At 39.6% G+C, this 24433-nt stretch overlaps 2 protein-coding genes across 2 annotated transcripts in view; one reads left to right on the top strand and one right to left on the bottom strand.

Moving 5' to 3' along the window:
- Nucleotides 1–1784: 1784 nt before the first annotated feature.
- YAE1 (YAE1 maturation factor of ABCE1) lies at nucleotides 1785–4597 on the top strand (the record flags this gene model as incomplete). Its single annotated transcript, XM_082014774.1, has 3 exons — nucleotides 1785–2035; nucleotides 3653–3774; nucleotides 4168–4597. Exons 1-3 carry the CDS (start codon nucleotides 1919–1921, stop codon nucleotides 4595–4597), a joined length of 669 nt encoding a protein of 222 aa, XP_081870900.1. The 5' UTR covers nucleotides 1785–1918.
- Nucleotides 4598–8158: 3561 nt separating this feature from the next.
- Nucleotides 8159–24433, bottom strand: part of LOC309402606 (uncharacterized protein) — a gene marked incomplete at its 5' end in the record, with an annotated part of 28190 nt that continues 11915 nt past the window's right edge. Inside the window, 14 exons of the mRNA XM_081996467.1 lie at nucleotides 8159–8527; nucleotides 8883–9078; nucleotides 10849–10961; nucleotides 11326–11450; nucleotides 12166–12274; nucleotides 12751–12816; nucleotides 13637–13707; nucleotides 14903–14977; nucleotides 15074–15145; nucleotides 17418–17446; nucleotides 18682–18814; nucleotides 19268–19322; nucleotides 19677–19761; nucleotides 20864–20967. Of these exons, the coding sequence (XP_081852593.1) occupies nucleotides 8304–8527; nucleotides 8883–9078; nucleotides 10849–10961; nucleotides 11326–11450; nucleotides 12166–12274; nucleotides 12751–12816; nucleotides 13637–13707; nucleotides 14903–14977; nucleotides 15074–15145; nucleotides 17418–17446; nucleotides 18682–18814; nucleotides 19268–19322; nucleotides 19677–19761; nucleotides 20864–20967 (1457 nt within the window). The 3' untranslated portion in view covers nucleotides 8159–8303. The remainder of the gene's footprint in view (nucleotides 8528–8882; nucleotides 9079–10848; nucleotides 10962–11325; nucleotides 11451–12165; nucleotides 12275–12750; nucleotides 12817–13636; nucleotides 13708–14902; nucleotides 14978–15073; nucleotides 15146–17417; nucleotides 17447–18681; nucleotides 18815–19267; nucleotides 19323–19676; nucleotides 19762–20863; nucleotides 20968–24433) is intronic.

The following is a 24433-nucleotide window of genomic DNA, read 5'->3' as shown; positions in this document are numbered from 1 at the left end:
TAGTATGAAGATTAACCAATTTTAAGCTCATGCTTATATGCTAAATGCAGCACACACCAAGAAAAACACATTATTCTGTTGTATATATGACAAAAGTATGTTGCTGTTTTCTCTAATAGAAGCAAACAATTGAACACTTGGCTCCTGCTGGCACCCTTCATGTTAAAAAGGATTTATTATTGTGATGCCTGAATCTTGTCGAGGACAGCTAAGGACCTTAAGGATTCAGAAGCCAAAAAGGCTTTTTTTAAAAAAAAATCCACAACTTAAGACTGAAAAGAGGATGAAACCTCTGTGCCCCAGGAAACACACTCTCCCTCCGGGTTGGCCTGCGGGCACTGTGCAAGGCCTGGGGCAGCCACACGCCCCTCGCCCTGCAGGGCCGGGAAAAGGACTCACACTAACAGCTTCTTCTCCCGCCAGCGTTCGGCCTCCTCCACCAACACACACCCCTCGGCGGGCAGGAGGACCAGCGGCCTGGCCACCCCGTCCCGCCTCCTTGAGAAGGATACGAAGCTGCACCCACACTCAAGATGGCCGCCCGCCTCCGGTGTCTCAGATGGGCTTTGAAGCCACAGGGCTGCTGGTTAACATGGCGTCTGTATACCTGCGGCCTCCGCGGAGCTTGCCCTAGGCTAACATGGCTGCCGCTCCCCTATTGCTTCCGATGGCAGTGAAGCTAGTTTGCCCTCAGCCAAGATGGCGACGCGCAGCGAGAGAGGCGGTGCGCTGGGGCGCGGCGGTGGTGAGGGTAGGAAGCGCGGGGCTGAGCGAGAAGCCGGGAGAGGCGAGGCGGAGTGAGGCGAGGCGGAGTGAGGCGAGGCGAGGCTGCGCCTGCCGCCAGGTAGGGGAGAAGGAAAGCTCCCTGCAACGCGGCGGCTTGCGGGGAGCTGGGTGCCCGCCGGGCTGAGCGGCCGGCCGTGAAATGGCGGGTGGCGGCCGGGCCCGGGTCGGGGCCGCGGCGGGGGCCTGTGGGCTCGGCCGAGGTTTGGGCAGGGCGGCGCCGGCGCGTTGAGACACGGTTTTGCGATACGCTGGCTGTAAACGTGTGAGGACGGCGGGGTGCTGCTTTGGCCCGCCGCAGGGTGGGAGCCGTCGGGCTGCCAGACTCTGGCCGGTTGTGTCCCGGGAAAAGCATCGCGGCAGGGCCCCGGGTGGCTCTTACGGCCCTCGGTTGCCGAAGAGCCGCTGCTGTCTCTGCAAGAAACAGCATTTGTGGGCTGTGAGAGTTTCCACGGAGGCAATGAATTAGCTGTGAGTGGTGTCTTAAGCACTTTTTTCAGTGGAAAAGATTAAATAATCCAATTATTCCTTCTTCCCTCAGCAGTAGATCTAGCTAATTTTTTATTCAAAATATAAAAGAGTATTTCTAGTCAAGGTTTATAAGATGGTTAAGTGTTTGGCATAACCAGGACGCTGAAAATCAAAGATGACAGTTCTTGCCAGTTATTAACTCTGCAGGCGATTAGCTATGTGTATAACTTAATGCACAGCATGGAAGCTATGTGGGGCTATTTGGCAGCTGCTGTCAGAATCAAGTCATAAAGTTGTTTCCGCCTGCTGTTCATGGACTAATGACATTTAGAAATGCTCATTTGACATACATATGCATGTCACTGCCATATGAAGGGAAGAAACTAATGTCTTAAATTGTCCTTGTAAATTACAGAAGTTGCTTTAGCAGTGATGATCTGACTTGTCTTCTCTTGACAGATGCACCCTGATGGTAAACAGCATCCGTTTTCTATGTGGAAACAAACACACAGGCTGTGTAGTCAGCTCCGTACATGATTTCTCTTCAGAATTCACATTTTTTGCCAATACTTCTAATCTGACACTTTAGCCAGAGGGACTTTTGAGAGTCTCTCAGTATTTTTTTTTTAACACATAACCAGAGGTCGTAGTCATCACTGCTGTTATGTCCTGGGTACAAGTTGCAGTCAGACAATCCAGTGAGGATATATTTGATGAAGATGCAGATGAGATGTATCTACTACAGAAAGAATGGAACAGCACCATGAAAAAAAGATTGCAGGTATTTCTGTAAGAATGATTTAATAGCCTTTTAAATGATTTTAGATTTAGTGATACATACCTTGATATACATAGCTGATTTAAAGGGAGAACTAAAAATGGCTGCTTAAAAGGTATTATGACTTAGTTTCTTCTGTGTCTTTCCTAATGTCAGGAAAATTTAGCAAGGATTTACAGAAACTCTGTCCTAGTAGTCTATCAGAGCAACGTACTATTTTACTAAAAGACATTGTTTCCCTCTCTACAACAATGTGCATTTGTAAAAGGCAGTGCAAAATTCTGATGCAAGCTATTTGCTTCATACTTGTAGGTATACCACTAGTAAATGTAGGGTGACAGAGCTAAACAGTGCTAATAAAGAAAGATGAGATGTTTGGGTTTTTAAGTAGAGTTCTTCATTAGGCAGATTTAGGATGTGTGACTTCATGTGGAACCACAACTGGACATTGCGGTTTGGGTAGTTCTGTGGCTTATTTATTCTTCTAGTGAAAAATATATTTTATGAAAGCAGGTTTCCACAGCCCTTTCCTCCCTGGAATTCTACAGGGAATAAAACAAGTACATAAACCCAGGTTACTTCAACAGATACATTATCACTCAGAATGGGGCCAGTAGGGCTCGTCTGCTCAGGGGTGAGCATTTGGCTGAAGAACATGAATGGAAGCTGTTGTGTAGGCTGCTGATGAGGAAGGGTATTACAACAGAGCTGCCATATTATTCTCCAAGGAAAACTTTCCTGCAGCTGAGTCCCTTTAAAAGACTGGTTTTCTTAAGAGGCTCTTTAGTGTTCTTACGCAAATCTCTCTGGTATTTTATGAGCAGATAGTGCAAAACCATAAAATGTTGTTGAGGCTAGAGCTGTATGTTGAGTAAAATAAAGAAACATTCTTGTCCCTGGCTATTTCTCTAGCAAGGCCACCAGTTTTCTTCTCTCATGAGCAAATAGAAGTTTTCACTCTTACAACTTGCAATTTTGGTGTGAAAAAAGTTGAGAATTATTCTGTGTTATATGGTAATGTGATTAGAATATAAAGAAATGAATTTGCATTACAATCATTAGCTCTTTCTTACAGAAAGCATTTACAATATTATGTGTATATGTGACTCTCTCATGACCATGTCTTTTCCCATGTAACTCTTGAGTGAGATCCAGCAAATAGGGCAGGGAGGCTCAATAATTTGTTTTGTGAAAACAGGTCTGCAGGATGGGAGAGCACCTGTGCTAAAGGGGAGGTTTTGTAGCCTATCTGTTTTTAAATGTCTACAAAACTGTATGAGGTTATAACCATCAAGGAATTTTTCATGAGGGAATTGGTCATCACAAAAGCAAGCATGCTTTCCTGCAGATTTGTCTTAATTTTTGACGTTTCTAAAAATACTTTTCTCATTTTCTGACCTTGCTGGGGATCCTTTTGGAAGAGAACTGGATCTTGCGAGTCAGTAAATCATAATGCACTGCAGAAAGCATGTTTTGTTTTGGCAGTGGGCATGTAGCTAGGAGGGTTGTTCAAACCTAGAATCTGTAATTTAAGAGACTGAATACTTGTTTAAGCTTTTATATTATAAAATTATCATAGATCAAATTTTTCACATTGTGAAGAACCTGTTCCTATTATAGGAAGGCTATAGGGATGGAATTGAGGCTGGGAAAGAGCTTGCACTCCAGGAAGGCTTCAATCAAGGTTACAGACACGGTGCTGAGCTGATGGTTACCTGTGGCCAGTTCAGAGGAATGCTGAAGTAAGTGACAAACTTTTTAAGGTTGTGTGCATGTGGATGGAGGGAGCATGGATGCAGGTTTTGGTTTGTTTTAATTTAAAAAAAGTGCTTTGTGAATCTGTCCAAAGTGAGCAACCTGAGAGTTGTCAGGTTTTGAATACAGGGAATTGCCTACCTGGGTGTAGAGTGATCGTTCTTAAAAATCCTCCTCCAGTTGTTCTTTGAAAATTATCTATACCTACATCTTTAAGCTTAATATTCAGTTCTACTGCTTGAATTTCCCAGAAAATATGAATGAAACACATATGTATTTACATGGTATAGGTATCTTGTCATGTTGCTATCTGCCTTCAGCAACTGGAAGTCTGTGTGGATACATGTAATCCCTTTTTTATTTTGTTCCTCCCTTTTCAGTGCTCTCTTATCTTGGTGTCATCTTAATGGACACGATTCTGCCTTAAGTAAGATAAATAATCTTCTTGATGTGGTTGGCAAGCATGAAGAAGATGTGCTTAAGTATCTGAATTCTGTTGAAGAACAGCCACATCTCGGACACATTTTAGATTCTGTTCAGGACATGGACCTTAATCACACAGCTCCAGCTGGGACAGAGTACCATGAAGTTAAAGCTGGAAAACATGAAGATGTTGGCAGCTCTGGTGAAAACATTTGTGGAAATAATGGTGAGGTTGGTTCCTTGCAGTCTGAGTGCAGCAAGGCAAAACTCTGCACAGATCCTGAAAGGTCAACCCTTGCTTGGGTCAAAAAGCAGACTATTTGGCTAGTAGAGCAACTGGGCTTATCACTGGATATGCTCAATCATGTCCAGCAACTGGAACATTAGTTTTTCTGTTTCATTGTATTTAAAATTATCTCAACTGGATTTGATTCTCAGTTTGTGGACTACGTACAGGCTGATGCATCACTTTGTTTTAGGGAAATCCGATTTTCGTACTTCCCAGTAGAGGTAATTTCTGTAAGCCTACACCATGCTTTCGTTTCCTGGCAGAAAAACCCTTGCTGCTTTCAATCTTAAACATAACTTTCACTGAAAGGGGAAATGACTTTTAAAGCTCTACAAAGATTTACTAGCCATGTTTCTGTTCTGTGTCAGAAGCTATCACTTAACCCTCACTTTCTCTTTTGGCTTCAGTTTGGAAATGGAGTAGGTCCCTTAAATAGCCTCATTTATAGGTCCTGTCTAATATCTAAAAAATAAATGCCCAATGCTATGGACAAGCTTTTCTTGCAGAATAAACTGCTGTTCACAATACACTAACTCTGTGGAAAACAGAACAGGATTTGCTGCTGATTTTCTAGAGTGCAGTGATTCTCTAGTCACTATATAATATATAGGAATTTTTCATCTTTTGTCAAATTCTACTTCTTATCTTTTGTAACCACTATGCAGTGCACTTTCACAGTTAAAAGCTTTTTTTTTTCCCCTCTCATACAGTTCTATTTATTTCACTTTTGCTGAAAACACACCATTCTCTTCAAATGCAGAATTACTGACAATTCCATTGTTTTACTGCTAGAGCATCTACTCTTACTCTGTTAGACCCCACCAAACACGTTTCCAGTTTAATGAACTTCCTTTTGTTATTTTTGTATTTTATTTTGCCAATCCCTCTAGCCTGAACTCTTTTTCTTATTCCCATAGTGTTTTAACCAAACTCTTCAGGTTAGCCAGGCTTATTAGAAAGACATTGTCAGCCACACATGCACATTTCTGACAACTTCGTATTTCTGTGCCAACATTCTACATTTGACTGCTTTTCCTGTTGATTGCCTTAACTGTAGCTGCAAATTGCTCTGGGCAGGAAGTAGTTTCTTTGTGAATACCTATCTCTGTTTTACACTAATTAAACTGATTTACTGTTAGGAGTTTACTTGTTTTAAGTTGCTTGTAACTTTTCCTTCATGTCTGAGGCAAAGCAGTTCTAGACAGAGACAAACTGAAATTTTGCACAGACGACTTAACTATAATTCTTAAAAAAAAAAATTAAATCAAAAAACAGTTTTATACTTTGAGGACAGAAAAAAGCTAAAGTAAAAATTACTTGATTTTTAGAGACTGAGTTTACAACTTTCTTGCTGAAGACACTTACTACCCTGCCACAGATTTGGTAGACTGTAAGTTTGTCTGCTGTTCAGTACCACTTTTGCATTAGGGGAAAACAGAACTGCAACTGAGAGTCTCCTATTGAACTTGTTTCTGAACTAGTGGACAAATAGGGCTGTCTGCATTAATTACATATATACAAACTTGTTCAAACAACTTTCTCTTTCTCAATTTATTTAATATAATGCTGACATGGATAAACATTATTTGTCTACAAGTGCATGTGTTATGTTATAGCCTGTATCACATATGTTAGAAACTTCTTCCATACTGTGGTAGAATGTGGTGCAGACAAAAATAAAGGTTACTAGAGCAGTGTTAGACTTGCAAATTTGTAAGTTTAAAAATGCAAATTCAAAACTATTACTTCTATTTAATAGTGTACGAAGAGGAAACTTCATTCACAAATTACTAAGTAGACAGTGAGCTTGATAAGTTCTCTCCAACTACTTGTGCAAAAGCAATCTATGCCAGGGAAAATATTTCTTTGATAATCAATCAATTGGTTGATTATCAAACAGTAGATTGTTTGTTTTACTTCTCTGTCATAACAGCTTCTGTACTAGCTGTGGAATTGCTTTCCTCCACTCTGCACAGTTTCTGTGCTGACTGTGGGGTTACTTTTTTCCATGTTACACCTGAAGTTTCCAGTTTGGCTGTGGCGATGTTTTCTTTTGGGCTGTCTGTAATACTTGGCTTATCCGTCACTACCAAATCTTGCTGACCAGCCACAGAAAGACTTTCTTCAAGACTATTAGAATCCTTAATCTGCTCACATGGTGTTTCAGGTTTTTGTTTTGTGTCTACTTCTGTGTCTTGTGTTTCACTATCAGCTTTCACCTTGGCAGCATTCCTGAAAATAGCTCTCATGACAACCGGAACTGACATGCAACTGAAGGAGGAAATTAACAGTAGTAGTAGTTACTACATTAGTTACTGCTACAGACTTCATTCTGCAACGTACTACTTTTTATAAACCATGGCTCACACCTGAATGATACGTGTGGTGAAAAACAGCACTACCTCCTTGCATTTTTTCGCCTTGTACAGCCTAATAAGCCTACACTGTAACTACAGTATAACTACATGTGCTATACCAGAAACACAAGTTGACACAATGAAATCAAGTGCTGGATCTTTGAGTTTAGCAGTGCAAAGAAGCTTTGATAGAAGTGGGGGGAGGGGAAGTCATAAGGGTGCTTTTAATGAAAACCTAAACTAATGATATTGAAATACACAAAACATGAAAGTTACAATTCTAAAACTCAGTAAGAATGAATATAAGGCAGGTACAGAGCATATCTTCTCAAAAACTATCTACACTAGAGGAGGGTTTTTTTCCTACTCTAACAATAGCGTTGCCTGGTTCCAGGAATAGTATCTGGTATCTTGTGTCTTAAGACAGGGCAGGATGATTAAACAGGTTGAAAATCTAGCCTGCAGTGATCTTGCTGTCATCAAATAGATAATAGTTGTATACTAGCTTATGCCAAATGAACTAGTGCACTCAGTCCTTTTGCTAGCGTATGTTCATATATCACAGCAACTTGCCTCTCTTGGAATTTGTTTCAGAAAAGCCAGAGACAGTGTTGTAGCTGTGCCATATACACCTCACTTTCTGAAAAGAAGCACTGATTTGTACTAGGTAGATGTGGAAAAAGTCCGTTCCATGTTATTTCAAGTACACCAGACATGAGACTGTCATCAACTAGAGTGTTCAGAAAAGCATGTTTACAAATGAAAAAAGTGTCTTTATAAAAGGTACAACTCTCTTCATTCAAGAGTGTTTCCCTGCCCCACATGCTTTCTACTAGAAAGAAACACTTTCCAGCACTACTCATGTTTAAAATTTTTGAAAGAGATACTTAAGACACTAAAGAAACTTTTTCTCACTATTACAACTTTTTACTAGAGTCAAGTTTTCTGGTTGCTGAGTTTATGGCATTGTGAATGTAGATGGTATTTCCATTAAATGGACATCCGATGTTCATTCAAATTGTTACAAAATAAAATTACTTACCGCTTCACAACTCTTGCTATAAAGTCATCACTATAATTTAGAGTGGGATCTTGAGGATTTAGATGAAGGTGACATTGGACTTCTCTGGAGGTTACTACATCAATTAGCACTAAGAAAGAACAGAACGTAAGTATTTCAAAATAAACATTTTTATAAACATTGAAAACCATCCTTTCATTCTGATGCTTTAAGAGAGGTAAGACTGAAGTCAATGGGAAGGGGTTTTGCAGCAACGCTCTTGCATAAGACTTGCTTTTTCCTAATATACTTAAATCAGAAATAGCAGAAGTTACAATTTATTAATTAACTGCAGGCCAAGACAGAATAGAACTTGAATATTTGCATTTACTTTCTGTTTTATGCTGAATACAGAACACATTGTAGTAAGCAATTTATACATAAGTGCTACTTTGTGTTTTTCATGGGTTGCACACCATTGAGAGTAGCCCACTGAGAAGTGTAGTGGAAGAGCCTAGATAGAACCAAGTCCCTTAGCCCAATAGAAAGGACAGTATCAATTATTCCACACATACCACAGGCTAAATTCTCTTTCACAGGATGAGGGAAAAAGACAGAAAAGCTGGTGTTCTTGTGTGGTACCACTTCAAAGTAAAGCAGTTCTGAATCATCTAGAAATAAAATTACTATTTAGTGATATCCACCCATTGAACCTGGACTCTTCTTGGCTGAATCACATGCCAGAATTTAAAAAACACAGATACAGTAGAATCTAATTATTCATTACTTTGGCAACTTAGTTTATGCTTATAAAGAAGTGTCAGACCTAGGAGATTAAAAAAAACAAAAAAAACAAACAACCATACTCAACAGAGTTTAATACTAGAATTAAGCATTTTTTAATAATTTAAAATACTCCACAAGTAATGACAGCTCTGGCAAGGGAGCAGTAAATCTGTTAACACCCAGCTTAGAAGCTAGTTTCCTCTCTAATATTCCGCCATTACTTTCAAGCACACAATTTACCTTCATTTACATGCTTCTCAGAGACACAGCTGCTAATAAGACTGTTATATGCCACTTGATGTCGAAGAATCTCTATTATGCCAGGCACACACTTTGGATGGCTAAATGGGATTTTACTGACCAAGACTCCTACTAAATCTGATTTTTCTGAGCCCTTGTTTATGAAGTAACAGTGCTTTGGGCAATCTGGAAGAGACTGAACAACAAATATGGTGATATTTCAAACACTGAAAACAAGAAAGTAAAGCTTGATGTTATTAGGCAACTGCACAATCCGACAGCAAAAATAATTTTGGAAGACACACTTCTCGCATGTCCATCGTGTCTCTCTGCATTTCAGTAGAAATATAATCCTTAGAGGAAGCTGAATGAGATCCACTCTTCCTCCCAAGTGCATCCAAATTAGGAGAATGTTCCCAGGGCCGAGTGGTCAGGAGTTCAAGTGCCACCAATTCTTCCAACTGCTCTTAAGATCCCTGTAGGCTATAGAAATGTTAACAACCAAGATCTTCTCTCAGAAGATTATGATAGTAGTGCTGCTTGACAGTTGTACAAACAGGATAGCATTTTTCCCCAAAATCTCTTCGGGGCATCATATGTTGTTCCTCCCTCAATCACTACTGCTTTCTTTAAGGAGAAGCATGTTTGGCTAGAGTATCTCCTGATGATTCATTTGAAGAGGAGAAGAGGAGATGATAGTAAAAAAAATTTGCCACCTGTCCGTGTTGACAGTGATTCTATGAGAAAATTAGAAGTGCAATATTGTCTTATCTACTTCAGGCTGCCAAATGGGAACTGTCACCTTAAGAACTGGGTAGGGCAATTAATTAGCAGGGTCTACATTAGGAAAAGCTGAAGAGCGGAATAAAAGAGCTTTTCCTCGGGTGTTTGTGGAGCAGAAGGGTTTCCCCTGCATTTCTTTCAAAGTTAAAATTCAATTTAGTAATTTACATCTAGAAATAAAATCTTTAAACTCAGAAGCAAAACAGTCTCCCAGCAAGTACTAATATTTTAGGGAATTGCTGAAGAGTTACAAAGCCTTTTGTGTGTATCTAATGGAAATGAAAAATTCATCCCGTCTTATGGGTTTTATAGAGGAAAGCTTTGCTAAACCTTATTTTAGCATGGTGTAAACTTACTAATACCTTCTGTACCACCACCTCAAACTCCAAGAACAAACTCCAAGTAGGCAATGAGCTCTGCTAACACTGCTAGTAGAAGAGATAGTGCCCTCTTCTTTTCTTGTCAGGAACTGCAAAATTAATGTTTCCTAGTAAAAAAAGTAGATCTTTGAAGCTTGTCTTGTAGTTGCCCTGTGCATAAGTCTGGCAGAAAGCATCTTAGCCACCATTGTATTTTCTAAAACTTTTCCTGTACATCTAATGCAGCCTAAATTAAATATTTTTTAATAGTACGGTTATTAAAAGGGAAGCCATCTACAGTTAAGTGACCATGGCTCCAGATACCACTGTTGTAACACTTCATACTTTTCTTCCTGCCAGTCCCTTTAAAAGGAATGAATATTCTTAGTGTTACCTAATCAAGAAATCTTTTTTATTAAAGCATGATATGCAGTGTGACATGCAGCATGATAAAGACCTTAAAAAATCTAGGTAAGTACCATCTTGGGACTTGCTCCTCACACCAGCCAATAAGTTTCCTTCTTTTTAAGGCATTAATGATAAAGTTCTCAGCAATTTTTAGAGGTGTAAATATTTGGGTTACACGCAGGCAAATTAGTATGACTTCAGCAGCCACGTTCACAGTGTTTTATTAGTGAGGATGAGAAGCTTGCTTACTTGAAAGGGTCTAATATTGTTTCATAAATAACTTGAACTATTTCCTAAAGAGCATTTAAATACTATTGGCATTCTGTGAAATCTGCATTGCTTACTTATGAGGAAATATAATTCAGTATATATCTTGCACAAAGGCAGAGTGTGTGTCGAATGCACACTATACTCACCACAAAGAAACAGGAGTTATGTGTAGACAACTCTTCACCGCATTTTTCTTTAAGGGTGGACTGAACAATCAGCTCATACAGAGGAGCTAGTTTCAAGCCAGTAATCTGAATACCTGAAACCAGGTGATTTTTTTTTTAGTAGTAATTAGGTTATGACTGTACCTGAAAGCTAATATTAAAAACAAAAGCCATGTTTTGAAAAAACAAAAACATTAATCTCCTTTCTTATTCCTTTTTTTCTAATGGGAATTTGAGGTAGAGTGTTTAACATCTTTGCTGTTAAACAATTGTCATATGTTTCTTAGAACTTTCATGTTTAGCACTGGTTGCTAAAATGTTACACTTAGGTTGAGAGAACAGAACACGTTCTATGCCAGAAACCAGTTTTTCCTCTTACAACATTAACATGGGAATAAAAAGCAAATAAGCAATGCATAGTCACATAAGTACTTAGTCTTAAAAACAATTATAACATGCCTGTGAGCATCTGTATCTCTTCAATACTGGATGAGGACATAGGAATAGGCTGGTGAAACTTCAACACAAAACAAGCTGGCAAATCCACGCTGAGTTCATCAGTCAGTGGCAAAAAAGCAGGGCTGCTAAGGGGAAAAAAAAAGTCAGAATGAAAGCTTATTACAGAAATTCACATAACAAGGACCCTGTCGGGTCCCTAGCAGTTTAGTATATTCCATATATTTCTGCTTTGAGAAAAGCTTTGCTTTATAAATGCAACTATAGCCTTTAACATTTTAAAACAAGGTTAATGCGAGGACTGGCAAAAAGGGAAAGTGAGCCACCACAAAGTGAGGAACAGTGCACAAGGATGTTTGCTATAAATCATTTTGTAGTGATTTATTTTGGAGAATGACTTCAGAATTTCCTTCCAGCCTAGCACTGAAGTAGAGAGAGATGAGGTGTCAGTACCCATGGTGGGATGACAAACTATTTTGTATAGTTAAGGTATAATATCCCTCAATATATGCTTTATTTACTGTGAAACCATGCAGGAGTTGCTTGTTGAATATTAGAAAGTTAAGTAATACTGTTCCAGTGGCTCCTTCTGGCTTCAAATCTGTGGATAAATCCATACATAGTTCAATGCAATTGACATAGTTAAATATGAACGCAATAACTTTAAAGTCCATTTGGGAAAACTGTAAAAGCCACAGGTTGCAGAGGGTGTAGCTGTGGAGCATAATGCCATCAATAAAACAGAGCTTCCTGTTTTAGCAGAGGCTAAGTGTGAGTTATGCTGAGGTTAGTGCCAATGACTTGTAAATCCATTTCTGTATTGAGAAGTGTGCAGAGCCTCACCTGTCCTCTCCAGCTTGGGAATCTACAAGCAGTGGAGAAAGAGGAAGTTTGTGGAGCATATCTGTGCCTTCGACAGTTACAACTGTTTTTGTTCCACATACCTGGGAACCTGAGCGAGAAAGAGAACTGCATTATTTCCCTCGTGTCAGTGTAGATTAATCCTACGCATACACAACATGAATGGTAATGTCTTTTAAAGGTCAGGTCCAACTTGACAGCCACAATGGCTTGGGCAGCAAGGAGAAGCCTGTACAGACCACACCCAAAACACCAAAGTTGCCCAATGACGATAGCAGCTGCTTTTGGGACGTGCCATGAAACAGATTAAGCAACCACCATTTTCATGCTGGATAGGCAGTTATTTTGTTTGAGATCACTCTCACTTCAATTTGGGTCTACAGTCAAGAAGTGGGAAAGTAATTTCCTGATGTAGGCTGTAATTGTGCTAAAGTGCATCACATAAATCATTCTGCTAACCTAGAATTTTAAATCTTATTTCTGAGTTTCATTAATTAACTTTGCTTAATGAAACAGGTAGTGCTGACAAAGTTAGCACATTAGTTATTTCTGCTTTTCTAGCTTTACCAGGATTTAGTTCTGCTTCCAAAACTTGATAGGGGGAAATATAAAATTCAATGTTCATTGGCGTTCCTGAAGAATAGAAAAAAAATTGTTACTACACATGTCAATAGAGAAAATGTGTTAGGCATCTTGACACAAAGCGGGGAAAAAAAAAAAAAGAGCAGTGTAGATGGGCAGAAGAGGATTCTTCATAAGAGTACATCTCTAATTTCAGTATATGTTCAAATCACAGCATTTTCTTAGTCAGCATTTAACAGCTAAAGCCTCAGTGTATAAAGTCATCAGACATCTTTGAAAAGATTAGACTAAGTTTCTATCTCTTGCACAATAACCTGTTGTTCAGCTTTAAAAACACCAGCTGAACTGCTAGCTTTCAGTGACTAGTCTGAAATAGAAGGGAAAGTTGTAATATTTGCATAAAAGGGACACTCACGTCAAGCTGTGCAACAGGATAGCAGTAGCATGTATTAGAAATACTTTCATGAACTATAACACATTAACGGTTAAAGCTCACTTCTGGCAGTGTAGATGAGCCAAAAAACTTATCAACTGACTGTATTTGCCTTTTATGCAACATGAGTATTATCTCAGCTACTACCGCTGTCATCTCACAGTTACTCCCAAACTGTGGTTTCCCACATAACCTCAGATTATTGCTAGCTTTGCTTTTAGGCTGCTGCAAAGTCAATGTTGCAGTAGCTGATAAACCACCGGGCCTGTCTGTATTTTCTCCTTCTGTGTGTCTGTAGTCTATCTGAGAACACAGACACAGTAAGTCCCTACAGTATGTTTTATTTCTAATAGAGACTCTTTACTTTAAACAAAGGTCAACTCAGTAGGGTTTTTTATTACAATTCTTTGAATCTATGAAGGAAAAAAAAAAAATCACCTCCAGTTCTTGGCACCAGGTGTCCTACTTTTCCATGAAGTACTTCAGTAACTCTGTTTTCATCCTGTGTTCTAGTTCAAAACACATCTTGATTAGTGTTTTCCTGACTTGCAGTACTAGCTAGACTAATGTAAGGGATAATTTGCACCCTTAATCAAAGGGAGACGATGCTGTCTTGGAAGTAGATTGTGTCTCCATTTGTTATGACAGCTTCCAAAACACCATCATTCTACTCATGCATTACTCCTAGGACTTGAGCTTCCAGCTTCAACCCTGTATCCGAGTTGTTTCATGTTGCAATTTGATGTGCTATTTACCAGAAATGAGGGGTGATGAAAATATTGGAGTGAGGGGTTAAGCAAAGAGTAAGGAAATAACGTGGATTAACTAACTCAAACAGAACACATCTAACCTCAAATGTGGTTGTACAGCTGAACACATACAGCTATACAATTACATAGCTGTGTATTAAAACTGTGCAGTGCATTAACTTATATCATGAATGGGACAAATAATCTATTTTAATAAATAATATTTACTGAGATATTAGCAATCAGCAAGGATATCGTTTATTTGTTCATGGAGGTAGTATGCTTCATAAGTGAACACTGTACAAAAAGCAGCCAAGAGTGTGTTTCAAGTTACAGAAGGTCATGCTTGCCAAGAATACTTAATAGGCAAGATATCAGAAAAAATGCTTCAAAAATCCAGAACTAAAGCACTGCCCTCAACTCTGATTTTCTGAAAAGAATGAAAATCATTGTACAATTACCAGAAGGTTTAGGAAAATCTCTTCCCCATCTATCTGCAGTTCTACTTTTTGAAAAGAGAAATGAGAAAAGGAAGTATAGGAGAAAAGCTAGCATTCACTACTCCAGAGCTAAAACCTGAGCACAAAATGAGGTACCCAAAGAACAGGACCCCAAAAGGTATATCTTCCTTCTGCCACAGGGAGATCTAAACATGACAGCTGACTTTCAGATGCACTGCTTGCTCCTAGTGGGTGGTCACGCACACATGCACCCAAGCTCTGAAACCAACCAGTTTCCCAGCAAGTCTCTTAGATAAAGCAGTGGGGTTCAGTAGATCATGTTGGTTGGCATGCCTGGGGTTGGCAAATTGCAGCAAGGCTTCAAGCTTTCCAGTGGGAGAAAACTCATTAGCCTTCCACATCCTGCTCTATAATTAGATCAGTTAACTTATTTTTTAGTGAATTTAAGGGGTGGGGGTGGAGCAAAAGGGAGAAAGAGGTAGACTTCAAGTTACCTGTCTAGAAGTGACATTGAATAAAGATCTTTTTCCAGGGCCTGCAAAGCAAGGTATCCCTTAGCTTTCATTTCACTGGGAGAGAGAGAAGACGTATTATTATTATTTTTGTAAGTAAACAAAAACTAGGCTATGAATTTAAAAATTTTTCAAGTAAAAACTAGTTGCAACCTGTTTCCTGGAATTTGATACAGATTTGACAGGTCTTCTAGAATCTTTCCAAAGGCATCATAGTTCTTCATCCTACCAAAAAGAAACAATTGCTATCATGCTACTAAATGAGATATAGATAAATCTTTTATATCTAACTTGCTAGAAGAAGCACCATTTCAGAGTGACATAGGCCCCCGCCTTATCAGATCTGGCAAGTAGCAGTACCACTTTAAAATTTTCTTAGAAGATACCAGGAAATGTGAATCCTTGGCTCTGTTGCAAAAAGCAATGTAATTATAGCTGACACTAGTTAAATATGCACTACTGAAAGCAATGGATGTTCACAATACACAAATTTGACAGCTCATCAGCTGCAAAGCACTTTTCCTGATGTTCCGATAAAGCTAGTCATGTAGTAACGCTTCCCCAATACAATGCCCTTGTACATTGTTCTTTTCATCGCTATATCAAGGATTGTATTAATATTGCACTTCACAGAACCCTGTGAGAGAGACAGATCTTAAATACAACTGATAGATACATCAATCAGAAAAAAGAACAGGAGACAAGTGGCTTGCATAAGTTTGTGAAGGAATGGTTCAGACTGCTCAAAACCCAGAATTCCTGCAGATTCTGGCTAGCTGTGATGTCTGAGCAGAGCTCCAGGCTTAATCCACCAGGTATTTACTCACCTGCTTAAGTGGATTTTAAGTGGATTTTACAAGCCTTACTAAACGCTCTAGTGCTTGCAGTCACACAGAGCGCTGTACTCAGGGAGACATCCCTTCCCTTTCCGTGCAGATGTGGCTGCAATGTGGATCAGCAGAGAGACCAAATAAGCCTGCCTGGACTTTCACACTGGGACAAATCGTTTCCAGACAGAAACCTAAACAAGTCACTCAGCTCTTCCATGACTCTTTCCAACTGGACTAGTGGGGAAGCAGCGAAAAGGGAGGGAAGTAGGCATGCAGGTACAGGCACAGACCTAGCACCAGCTTATGCATTAGCTGGCTGGTTCATCATGATTTTGTAGGTACTTGGAGACTCACAAGAAACATTACACATATAAAAAACTGCCTTATGACCAAATAAAATACTACACCAAGAGGTGTGGAAGGAATACTTGCTCTTCATGCCAAACCAAAAACAGGAGGGCAAACAAGTAGTACCCACAGTGCCAATGGTAACTATTACACTATCACTCAGAGCCAAATTGCTGGCAGTTAACATCACTGGGAGAGAAAAACCTAGGAAAATGCAAGTTAAAGCTTTAAGACATAGCTGTTTACATCCGTAAAGCTAATACAACTTCATTTCTGAGGAAAGAGAGGGCTGGAAAAACTGATGATGCATTACAGGTCCACATAGAAGAGAGATGAAATATGCAAGGTCAATGATTGTTCTTTCTCCATTTACCATCCCTTTCAACTGTTCTGCCAAGGTGATTAAATAAAATCCAATTTCTTAAATATACTAATTATTAGTAAAACCTGGAACCATGATCATATTGGCTGGAGAACTTCTAAATGAACTTGTAAGGTGGTGGCCTGACCTGGAGCAGCAACTATTCAGACAGAGCAAAATGTGGTAATAAAAAAAAAAAAAAAAGAAAAAAAAGAAAAAAAAAGGTGCCCTACTGCTACCTGAGAAAATTAAAGTAACATCTCCTCCTACGCATTTGCAAAGGAAAACAGGCCATGTGATATCAGCTTGCTTTCATTGCTGTGACAGAAGCCTGAAGGAGGTGTAGTTAAGACATTTGCATATGGACAGTACAAAGGCTATTTAGTATTTGATGGAAGGAGTAGGGGAAAGTAATACCTGGTTTGGATCTGTAAATCTGACAGTTCTGAATGGTCATCATCAGTCCACTGAAAGAATTATGGGTCTAAGTAGTTCTACAATTCTTGCAATCAACACAAATGCCAGTATTCAAAGGCTGTGTTCAACGGGCAGCTATTGGGGATTACTCTTTCCCCTCACTCCATTGAAGCGGATGCAATTTAGCTGTTTTCCGTGGAATGACTTGAGAAGTAAGTAATGCCTGGAGTATCTTTTCAAATTCATATTTGCTGCAGTTTTAGCCATGAATTTACAAATTCGAAGCAGGTAATAACAGTTACAACCACCACCAATACGGAGCACTGGAACCAACTTCCCACATGAAATAAAATCCAAAAAGGTGTCAGTTCTATTGTTTTCTGGATTCCTATTATTGTTTCCTGATTCTTGCTTTTTCTCGTTAATTTTTCTTCAATTCTTACACTGAAATCATTCTAGCCTTGACTTCACAACATTCAGAGAAACACAAGACTCTGAATTCCTTTCCATTCAACAAGAGACTCTGCACATGATTCTTTACCTTAGATGCTGCATCAAGTCATCACAAACCTACAGGAATGAGAGAGGAGTTTCACGTTTCTTACCATCCTTCATGAAACATCTCTTAAAAGCATTTAATTGGTAGCGATAAGATTGTTGCCCATTACTTTTAATTAGCTGAACACTTAGCTTAAAAGAAAATCCAACCAACAAAAACCAGACTAACACTATAATAGTTAAAACATAATATTCATGTAATAATTAGAAGAACAAAGGCCCTGTAGAAGAGGATAAAATTAACAGAAAGAGTTTGTTGACAAATTGTTTCCAGAAAAAAAATTGCATCTTTGCCAGTTTTTCTTTTCTTGGCAGTTACTGTGCTAAAATTCTCTAGACATGTATTTCCATCCTAATAATATTGTCCAACACTCACTGATTAACAGCCCTGTGCGGGCTAAACAGAACAACTTGAAATTCCTGGCTGACTGCAACTGAAAAAAGGGACTAAATGAACTCCAAATTAATATAACAATTTGGATACTTACTGATAACAATCAGAGTTTATGCTCCCCACTCCCTGCAACAGCTTGTTGTTATATCTTTGATCTGAAGGATTGTCTGTAACACTGAACAACTTCAGAACATGGTGTGTGAACTGCAGAGTGATATTTTGCCAGCATTTTTATGAGAAATTTTTCAAGAAAAACATCCCCATTAGTAGGAATGCACACGCTGTGCACTGGTGTCTACTACAGCCTTATACTCCTGTGGGTCTGACGTGCCAGGCCATCAAATCCACACAGCCTGGTAAACCCGGCCGTCCCTTCCTCCGCCTGGCTGGAGGCAGGGCCCCTCTAGTCCTGGACATAATATTCAAGGCAGAAGGAAAAACAGAATCTCCGGTAACAGCTCCAAGACATCCATTGGTAATATATATTGCACTACATCTTGGCAGGAAAATATTTTAAGACCCTCTTATTTACTGTATATTGATAATATCATAGTATGAGAATACAAATATTTATGCAGGGTACTATAAAATTCTTGGAAGGTGGGCATGTCAGCTGAGTCTTACCTTAATATTTAGCTCTACAGTATTTAATATCTGTATCTACAGTACTTAATATCCGTGACCAAGTCATAAGTTTAGATGAGCGATTCAGATGACTAAAGAGGGAAGTAGTGTCATGCACAGGCTGGCAGGTGTGACAAGACTAAAAGGAAGCTGAAGACTTTCTGACATGGCAGCTGGAGGCCAGGTGGCAGGCTACAGGGAGGTGAGAGACAGAGAAAATTAATTTTACCACAGGAGCTTCTCCAAGGTGAGCCAACTTTACATCCATCACGTTTCCATCCTTCTCCAGCTGAACTTCTATATAAAACATGTTTGATGTTATGTAGCAGGCAGTCCCACTAGGGCCAACATGAGCATTAAGCCTGAGGAGAGGAGAAAGAGAAAAAGAAAAAAAAAAAAAGGCTTATATATCTAAAAAATCTGTCACATGAAGAAAGGAAATGAGTGTAGTTTGCTTGGTTGTGGGAAAAGACGCCAGGAATGCTTCAAAAATAACTCTTCCTTGGCTCAGCTTCTAAAAACTATCCAACCAGGCAATATATTTGTGCTCTGCTCTTTGCATTATCACGCTGATTTGCTGAAAACTATTTACCTCAGTCTGCAGCTTTGGGACCTAGGCATGCATGCCCTCTCTTCACCCAACAACCTCCTCCACAAAGGGCTAATCAAAATAGGCAGCTATGCCCATTCCAAGTAATACACTCCACTGGAACACCAAGCTAAAAAAAATATTGTTGACAAGCCATCCAGATGGTATTCTGCACTGGACTTGGGGCCATGCTTGTTCATTTGCATTTATTCATAAACAAACTTACCCTTTTTGTTTGGATAAAGATTCCAATCTGTTCATCACAGAAAACAAAGATTTAGCTGCAAAAAATGGAAACATTATTTAATCAAGCTGCAAGTGGAACCAGTATTATCCTGCTTTAAAGGGTATGATTTAGGTAATGAGGAAATAGTATCTCTTGCATGACTTCTTGTTATTAATGACAACTATTACCCTATGATTAACGAGTACTGTGCTGGGTAGCGCGTATTCTCAGACTTTGAGAATAGTAATAGCCTGAAGGCTTAGCCCAAAGATGAGTCACAAGTCTCTTGTGTCACATCCACTTCTGTGTTTGTACATTTGACCCCTTTGTGCAGAACAATAGAGAAGGATGGGTAGTTTCCATAGAATATTAAAAAAAATATACTTTGAGTTATCTGACAGCTCGTTACCATTTAAAGTCCTCTGTATCTTCTCCATGCAAGAGACCAATGGACCATCTGGAACATTACTGACAGGCTGTTGACGTGGCTTATCCTAGCACATTTGTGAAAACGAGAGACAGAGAAAGACTCCTTAAATTACTAGCCAAAGAGAAATATCACTGCACGCAAAACACAGAACACCAATGCCCAGTAAAATAAAACACCACTTATTTCTTTTTGTGAAACCTTTTCATAGGTGACCTATGATTGTTGCTATCTCTAAAGTGGCAGCACTGAATGGATTCACGAAGACCCTATTGTGGAGTAATTTCATCAGTGGCCTTTGGAGCAGGGAGTGGCTTTCCATTCCCTTTTCTTTTGAGCTGAACACAAGCTATGTCAGCTAATTTCACCATGACACTAGAGATCAACTAAGAAAATACTTAGACTTTTATTTTAGGAGGAATCTTCCCCAGTGAAAAGGAGAGATCAGTAACCACCACAGGTGTACTCGGTTAGACTCAGGGTGCGAGTTCCAGCTGAAGATATTAACTTAAGTAGCAAGCAAACTCTCCCAGCTTCTCTTCTAGCTGTTGTCTGAAAAATTCTCATACTTCACACTTCAATTCACAAAGAACATTCACTGATGAAAAGCTTTCACTATGTTCAAACTTGGGACATTGTTTTCAGAGTAAGGCTTTAGTTAAGTATTAATAAGAAGCAGCATGGAAACAAATGGGACTTTTTATACTAAGCTCACAGCAGTTGTGTGAATCTGCTTTTTACAAAGATGATTCTTAAATATAATTAGCTACTGGAAGGGTGGGAGCATGGACAACTTAAGGTATATCACAGCAGGAGAGAGTCTAGATAGCAGGTTTCAGGCCAGTTTCTGCCCAGTCGTATGGGCAAGAAATTTTCTTTACCTACTCTGAATGTGCTAATGATAATGAATGAAAAATAACCTGAGTATTAGGCAATCAGCGCTAATTCCTGAAGAGTTAAAATAATGCAAGATGCAACCTTTAAGGTATTAAAATAATGCAGGAAACTTTTTTTTTGTCCACTCTTGTAAGAAAAATCAGGAGCCAGGTTATAATCGGTACGAGTTTTGGGGGTTTGTTTGTTTTTTCAAAGTCAAGCAGTTTTTGAACCATCTTGGCAACCTGCTCTTACACTACTTATCCTTCTCTCACCTAATCTGTGATTCTTACCATGCAAAAATGGACAAGTTTCAGAGTTTCAGCCCATGTTTTTTGTTGGTATTTTAAATGCAACCGTTCCATTAAAGCATTTGTAGAAGTAGCTGTCGCAGCACCTGAAAAACATGTCAAAATGTTCTAAATATAATAGCATGTATTTACCTTGGCAACCAGAGAAGGTGGAGGAGGCAAAATATTAAAACTTGCTAAGGTCATAGGTGTTATGCTTCAAAAGAGGAAACAGGAAAAAAAACTGTTTTAGTTGAATTTTGCATACAAATACTTAATTTTTTGTAAGACTTCTGACAGAAATAGGGTGTGGAGAGATTTTGTTCAGGCAAGTATTCTCAATATGAAAGAGATGCAGCCCAATCTTCAGCTTGTTAAACAACTAGGATTTCTTTACCTATGCTCAATCTCATATGTGTATTCTTAATAAATACCAAGGCCTTGCCATGGGTTTCAGGCACCCAGATTTCTACACCCACGTAGAGCTCATTAGAGATAATTTTGATTAGACATAAAAAATTAGAGGGTTTTTTTTATGATGAGGGTGGTGAAACACTGGCACGGGTTGCCCAGAGAGGTAGTAGAAGCCCCATCCCTGGCAACATTCAAGGTCAGGCTGGATGGAGCTCTGAGCAACCTGATCTAGTGGAAGATGTCCCTGCTCATTGCAGGGGGGTTGGACTAGATGACCTTTAAAGGTCCCTTCCAACCCAAATTATTCTATGATTTTACAGAGGGATAATCTCAATGGAGAGTTGCAACTCTTTTTTTTTCTTTTTCCCCTTCTCATTGGGATGGCAAGGAAGGAGAATGGGGTCAGGGGAAGGAACATTTTCAGCTCATCATCAGTCTCCTTATAAATATGCTTTCTGTCTTTACACAGAATCCAGAAGCTCAAAGAAAGTTTTTTTGCTGAGACGTGGTGCATCCATAACTACTAATTCCATCAGAAAGAAACCTGGAGTGAACTTTCTAATACATCAGCCTGAGACAGGCAGGAAGATTCCAGACTGATTAATAAGAGGAGATTGAGTCCCTGCAACATGCCACCCACTCTACTCTGCCTCTTAGCACCAGAAGAAACATTGCAAAGCATGTCTTTGACCTAAAGAGCACAACAACCACAGAGAATCGTCCCCTTTGAGCTAGCAACACTGCAGGGAGAGGAAGAGAGAGACTAGGAGAGGGACTTTTATACCCCTTGCATACACCAAGCAGGACTGGCGAGTCAGGACTGGCAGCATCTTCCTCCTGCTGGGAGGATGAGAGCGCAGGAACCATAGTTCCCTATAAAGCAGGCCACCTCAACCAGCTGGAGAAAAGGGAAGCAGCAGACCCAACCAACTCTTGCGAGCATCCCTACCAGGAAACATGGCCCCTACTAACATTCCCACTCACCCATACCTTGATGGCTACAGGAGGGCTGCAGCCCACCCTGCCCCTCCATCTCCATCCATACCACAAGCAACCAGGGCTCCTACTTGTAGCACCTGCACCACAGCACCCACAGGTGCTGTGCAAGGCAGAAGGCTTGCTCCCTTACAAAACTGGCCCCCAGGGGTAAGTGTTTGAACTTGAGAAGCTTGATAAGCACAGTGACATCAGCTCTCCACCCTGCTAATTTTTAGATGGGGCAAGGCACCCTGTCAGTCATGATCTTCCACATCTATGTCCTAAGGAGAAGGCACAATGTCTGTCCCCATCTTTTCAGAATGTGTAGCAGTCTCAGGAAAAGGCTGAATTTAACTGGGGGAGAAAGGCAGGGGGGAGGTATGATAGCAACAATCACTCAGCAAAACAGGGAAGCACTCCATAAGGGAGCTTTTAGTCTAGCTCAGGGGAAGGAAAAAAGAAAAAAGATTATACCTATCTATAATGTTTGCATTGTATTTGTGCATCCTTTTGTGGCCACCTCATGTTGCTAGTCTCCTTGTACATGGGAATTCGTGCACAAAGGCAGTATGAGGTTCAAGGTTTAACCCTGGACCTTTATACAGGCACTAGCTTGAAACTTGGTCACTGGGGAATGCCAGGTCTGCAGCAAGAAGAGCATGTCTCCTACATAAACCCTATGTGGCAGCATTTCAGGGTGTCTTACAGCATATTTTCTGGTTTCAGCTGTCATCAGTCATGCTGCAGTGCCTGAATTAGTCTTATAACACATAAAGGACATGATCTTGGACTTGTATGTAGGTACCTGACTAGAAAGTAAGTACTCCAGTGGTCTCACTAAGATTACAGAGAAAACTATGTACAAACTTAGGAATCCCAGGAGAAGTATAAGGTATGTGGCAAAAAGTGGTATTTGTCTCCAAACAGATGTCAAGCATATTACTTAGGGAAAGTCAATGCAGCTGAAAGAGTTAAGTATGTTTGCATTTCAGCTTTTACCAAGGAGGTGAAAGGTGATCAAGTAAATTGATGATGTAATTCCACACTTATGGTAGATCACACTTCCCTAAAATTATTAGCATGGCTTATGCTATCAAATATTCATTTATTTTTAAAACCAACATTGGAAGTGACTATAGGTATAATCATGAGCTTTACCTATGACTTGGTGCATCCATTTAAAACATGTTTTCAGCATTTACAGAGACGAATTTTAGCTTCAGATTGCTTGAGCAATGTATTGAAGGACATGTTCTATGGCCCATGTAAAGTAAGTAGGTTGCCTCAGTCCAGATCATGTGAATGGGCATGTGCACATGAGACATACAAAAACTTGGTAGTGTTTAATATTTTTATGGTAATTTTCATAAATATTTGCCCTGATCCAGAGCTCACTGGAGTCTCTGTGATCTCAATACTGACTCCGGTGGTTTGATCATGTCCTGAATAAGCAGAAAAGTAAATTATTTGCTGACTCTCTTGAAGAGAACACTTCCAAAATAACGGAGGGAAACATGCCACTGATTATCTTGTCGGCACAATAGCTGTTATGAAAATAAACAGAGGATTTGAAGTTTAAGTAGTCACAGTCCAGCATGGCTGATAAGCCTAAAATTCACTTTAATTTTTAAACACAAAATAACCTTTACTGTTGTGCTCAAATGTATGTATTTAGGTAGATGAATGTCCATAATTTTTTCCAGGATAGGGATAGTGCCAGATTTTCATAACAAGCCAAATATTCCAAGACAAGTAGTAGCCTTCATACCTGCATAAAATTGTAGCATTGTCTAAGATCATGCATGAGAAACAACAGCTTAAACATTGTCAGAAAGCTCCTCGGATCAAGGTGGTATTCCAGTATTCAGAACTGTCGTATCGAATTACCACACTCAAGAGAAGAGTTAAGTGTGTTGCATAATTAAAAATGTTCTAATTATAGCATCTCAGGCATATTAGATACACAAATGTTTAACTGGGTCAGTTAATGAAAAAAAAAGTGCAACTGGCCAAGCATTGTCATCAGTGTAAAGGATAATAGGAATTACCGCATGAATCCTGCATGCCCACCTGCTGTAGATTACTCTCTCTTTGTGTGTTCAGCAAAAACTGCTGCGGAAAGAAACTTTCATGTGCACAGTTACAAAATAAGTTGTCCCCAGAGAAAATCTTCTCTTACTC

This window comes from Phaethon aethereus, assembly GCF_964289735.1.
Source record: "Phaethon aethereus genome assembly, chromosome: 2".
Taxonomy (NCBI): domain Eukaryota; kingdom Metazoa; phylum Chordata; class Aves; order Phaethontiformes; family Phaethontidae; genus Phaethon; species Phaethon aethereus.
Note: the sequence above shows the minus strand (reverse complement) of the source record. Positions and strands in the feature narration are given on the sequence as shown.